The sequence below is a fragment of the Nanorana parkeri genome, unplaced genomic scaffold (genome assembly GCF_000935625.1).
Source record: "Nanorana parkeri isolate BGI_ZX_2015 unplaced genomic scaffold, ASM93562v1 scaffold69, whole genome shotgun sequence".
Lineage (NCBI taxonomy): Eukaryota > Metazoa > Chordata > Amphibia > Anura > Dicroglossidae > Nanorana > Nanorana parkeri.
In genome coordinates this window covers 2,604,398-2,609,102 of record NW_017306337.1, presented here as the reverse complement: position 1 = coordinate 2,609,102, position 4,705 = coordinate 2,604,398, and the positions used below count along the sequence as shown (strand labels likewise).

Sequence of the window (4,705 nt, the reverse complement as noted above, 5' to 3'; positions counted from 1 at the left end):
CTTGAGACTTAAGAACAATTGGTCTTGTTGTAAATGTTGTAAATAATAGAATAGGGAGTGGGTTTGAGTAGTTGAGCAAAAGACAACGAGGCAGAGCTGAAATGAGTCGGTTTCGAAAAAATACTGTGTGCTATTGAACAAATATTGAGGTCAGGATTTGTGCCTTTTTATTTAAAGGAGAACTATGAGATGAGTGATTTCCACTCACCTCATAGTTCTAGCCGACCTGTGACAATGAGACTGTCACAGGTCGGCTCAGTAGATCGGGAGGTGAGCGAACACATACCGGGTTCGCTCACCTCTCGATCCTGTCACGGCTCTCTGCCGTGACGGGGGAGGGGCTCGATTCCCCTCTCCGATCTGCCAGCGCTGACTGGCGGAACGGACGGGGGAGGGGGCGGGTACAGCTGGCTCTGCCTCTAGATAGGCAGAGCCAGCTGTCACTCACGCAGATGGGCGGATCTCGACATCGATGTCAGGATCCGCTGCGGCGTCTCAGTATACCAGAGATGTAGCTTGCGGTATACTGAGCTTAGGAGGACTATGGGGAAAAACACTGACCCCATAGTTCTCCTTTAATTTAGTTTGCTTGCCCCAGGTGAGTTACTTAGAAGTACTAAAACCAGAGAGAACCAGGTAGTTTGCAACTTTAACAGGAAGTCTGTAATGGCAGCCGCTATATGTCCAGTGGCAGGAGAACATCAATCCTTAAAGGGAAACCATAGTTATACAGTTTATAAGAATATGTATGTGGGGCTGACATATTTGTTCATTACATATACAGGCACGCTCCCTACTTAGCACTGATGCACAACTGATACGGTGATCTGACTGCAAGTCTACTAAACAAGGTCTGTCTGACTTAAACAAACAATACACTTGCCACAACCTCTGACATGGAACATTTACAATGATCCTGGTAGCTACAGACCATGTGATTTGAATCACCTGAAAGAGCTCAGAAGCAGTTTATTCATGGCAAAAAAGGAAACCGTTATTTTAAAAAACAATCAGTAATTCTGACATGTGACTGAAATGAATGTACATTTTAAATAGGTCTGCTTTTATTGGGGATCAAAGCTTTAGATTTCTTTACAGAAATCCATAATGTAACTAACTCAAAAAGGAATCATTTAAATATAGTAACTATCAACAATGGTCAACGATTGCATTATGTGGACAGTACATGGATTTATATATATAGGAAATTATTTTATTTCACATTGTAAAACAAGAGCTTAAAGTGCACCTGTCATGTTTTAGCTAAAGCACATTGAAGATTAAACTCCACGAGTGTCCTAAAAAAAAGGACTCCATACACCCTGAAGCAAGCATTAGTCTCACTTTCCAGCTGACATTTTGCATTTGCATACAGGGCCCAGAGATATTTTATGAGAAGGAAAAAAGCATGACACTGTTTTCACAACACTGTAAATTCATCCTGTAGGCAAAAGCTGACAAATCCATTCTAAAGACAAGCTGGTGGTGAACTTACCTGAGGAACTGATCGCTGGTGGTGCCACAATGCATAAAAGAATTTGCTATTACAGTAGCCGTATGACACACCGAATTCCTTACAGCATCCTAAAGCAAAAAGCAGACTGTTATAATGTATACCCCATACATGGTACATACATATTAAAACAATGTATTTGACACCAATTGACGTTATAGTGTATAGGGTTTATGGACAGATAGTCATTTCTGTCACTAGAAAAATCAAAAACATTTTACATTTTGAGAGGCATTAAAATCTAAGAAATTGAGGAACAGGAGGACAACAATATAGCATTATTGTAGCTTTGGAGACTAAACATTCACATGAGCAGCAGATAAAATGCTGCAATAGCTAGGACTGAATATAAAAGCAGCGCTAAACCAAAAATTAGCAAAATACAGCATTTGATACTTTTGGTGGAAATTAATGTAAGCAACAATGGCACGGTCAAAGAAATTGGCAAAAAATCCAAACAGACACAGGAAGGAACATCCTACTGCCCTTAAAAAGGTACACCAGGGGCGCACAAATTAATATGGAATTCAGGAGCCAGTCTACACATTAACAATAAATAGAGAACCTCAAATGTTAGGCGTCAGCTATAATTGTTAAGATGCATTGGCCACCTGGCTTCAGGGATTTGTCCAGCCCTGGGGTATAATATCAATATATATTTACACACACAATGTTTTGGAATCCATCTTAAGTTTATAAGCTCTTAAAACTGATCTTTTTTATTATTTGCATGAAAGATTTCTTTTTCAAATTGACTTGGATTAGATTGGTAAGATACATTTTCTGGAAGGGTGGCAGGATATGCTTGAAAATCCAAATATGGCAAATGTGTAAAAAGGAAAAAAAAAACTGAACATTACAGTGATTGGGAGCGAGGTAACTGTGGTTCTCTATTGAGCTTGGATAACAAAATTCCTTAGTTTACATACAGATATGCTATAATCATTGTGCATAGTTGGAATTTAATCCTACAAAAATGTTGTTCCCTATTAAACTGACATAAAATATGCATGAAGATCCACAAACCAAATCCTAGGCATCCAAGTGCAATGCATTTTCACATAAAATGAAGGCAGCCTAGTAAGGAGAAGTCACACACTAACAAACCTTTGTGTTCTTTAGGATCATCAAGTCTGTGTTGTTGTTCCGTATTAAAAACTGCAAGTGTAGCTCTATAGCCATCTCTCCACTTAGAATCTTTATCATTTTTGAAATCTGGTCCTTTGGTTCTGGACTCTGAAGACAAAGGAAAACATGCCGAATAGAATGTGTGTTGATTATTAACAAAAAAATAAAACACAGGTAATTCTAACAAACCAGGTAAACGCTACTTAAATCCAGGAAACACTTAACTGTGCTCAAGTCAGAAAGTCTAATGCTCTCTGGTGAGATGAGAGATTAAGGGGACAGATATATGAGGCAGGCAGAGATCCAGCCTACAGATACAGTACTTGGGGACCTGGATAAACAATTTCTCCCAAAAAAAAAAAATAACTTCAGCCATTTTTTTTTTCTTCCCAGCAAGACTGAGAACTAGTGAACAACAAAACCTTGTAACTATTGACATGGCTTTTAATGGCTCTTATTTTAACTGTGGCCGAAGCATAAGAAAAGAAGATGCATTTTTGCAAAATAATTGTACTCTATGATTTTGGCCACTTGGCTCCTTTTGATTCAAAAGCAAGTTTTGATTCACAAGTTTTATGACAGACAAAACAAGCTTAAGCATCATTTCCGTGTATACATTAACAAAAATAAGTAGCACGTCCCTAAAAATATATTTGTATTTAACATCCAGGTAATCTTAGCCTAATTTAACAGCTTGATGGCAAAATTGTGTAGTGCTTTTAAAATTGTATAACATAACATTATTATATGGGGACAGATTGAATCAGAAACCAACATACAAAAAAGTCAGAATAACACAAAGGTTCTAAAATACAGTGAATGATAAGTTAGCATAAATTGCCCCTTTTTACTAAGCCAACAACTCCAGGCAAATAAAATCTTAACCCTTGCAGTGGGGCTACCCAGCCTACAAGGGTTAAGTTCTTGTTTTTCCTAGGGAGCTAAAAGGGTTATACTAACCCAAAGCATGATCACGGCTGGCTATTAGACTGGACCCCCCTCCGCTCAAGTGGTTCGAAGGTTCTGTGAGTCATCATGTCCAATACAGTGTATTGGATGTGAGGTTATCGAGGCACATTGCATCGCTGCAGTGTAGGACCAGTCTGGGAGCCTGTCGGAATTGTGATTTGGGGGACTATAACTCTCTTATTTTAGCTCCCTAGACAAAACAAGCACTTAACCCTTACAGTGCAGGAGTAGCCCCACTGCAAGAGTTAAGGTTTAATTTGCTTCTTTAAACCTTGTTGGTAGTAACACTAGCTTGCTTATCCCTTAGGCCTGGTTCACACCTGGGCGTTTTGTAGCGTGTTCCAACGCTCTGCAAAACGCTCAAACACTGAAATCCCATTATTTCCTATGGGTATGGTTCACACCTGGGCGTATTACAGGCCATATGAACGTGCTACAAAACGTCCTATGCCCAAAGACGTACAGGAGCTTCTTTGGGGCGTTTTTGTTGCCCGTTTCCATTGGGCTACAGCCAAGTAGCCCTCGGAAACGCACGTTCGTCGCGCGTTTTTTTTAACCGAAAATCGCTGTAAAAACACGCGTCACGAAACACGCACATATTCGATATGCCTAGGTGTGAACCCAGCCTTAGGTACTGTATGTAGATCACCTGTATATGCCTAAAAACCTAAGGAGTGGGCCTACACAGACAAAAGCCCTTGAAACATCGCATAAAAGGTTGCCCGACTTAGATGGCATTTAATATCATGTAGTCCTCACGGGTAGAAACACGGGCATGAAAAAGTATCATTTAAATCTGGAACCGTATTCACTACCTTAAAGCCCCATTCAGAAGGGGCATACACGTACGTGCGACGTGCACGCCTGCAAATGGGTCAGTCCTGGGAGGGACTGGTGCTGCGTGTGATTGCGCGCAGCAGCCTGTTCTTCCCTATTGAAGGAGGCGGCGGTACACAGTCATACGCACTTGCACATCTGTACAAATGTGCACATTCAGGTGTGCGTATGACACCATACAGCTGCGTCCTCCCATAGGCAAGAACAGGCTGCTGCACGCAATCACACGTTTACGCATGGACGTGTATGCGCGCCCCC

General features: G+C 40.7%; 1 protein-coding gene across 1 annotated transcript in view; it reads right to left on the bottom strand.

Moving 5' to 3' along the window:
• Positions 1-4,705, bottom strand: part of PSMD1 (proteasome 26S subunit, non-ATPase 1) — an 88,510-nt gene that overhangs the window by 67,488 nt on the left and 16,317 nt on the right. The window contains exons 9-10 of the mRNA XM_018576543.1: positions 2,621-2,749; positions 1,496-1,584 (exon numbers count right to left, since the gene is read on the bottom strand). Coding sequence (XP_018432045.1) covers positions 1,496-1,584; positions 2,621-2,749 — 218 coding nt within the window. The remainder of the gene's footprint in view (positions 1-1,495; positions 1,585-2,620; positions 2,750-4,705) is intronic.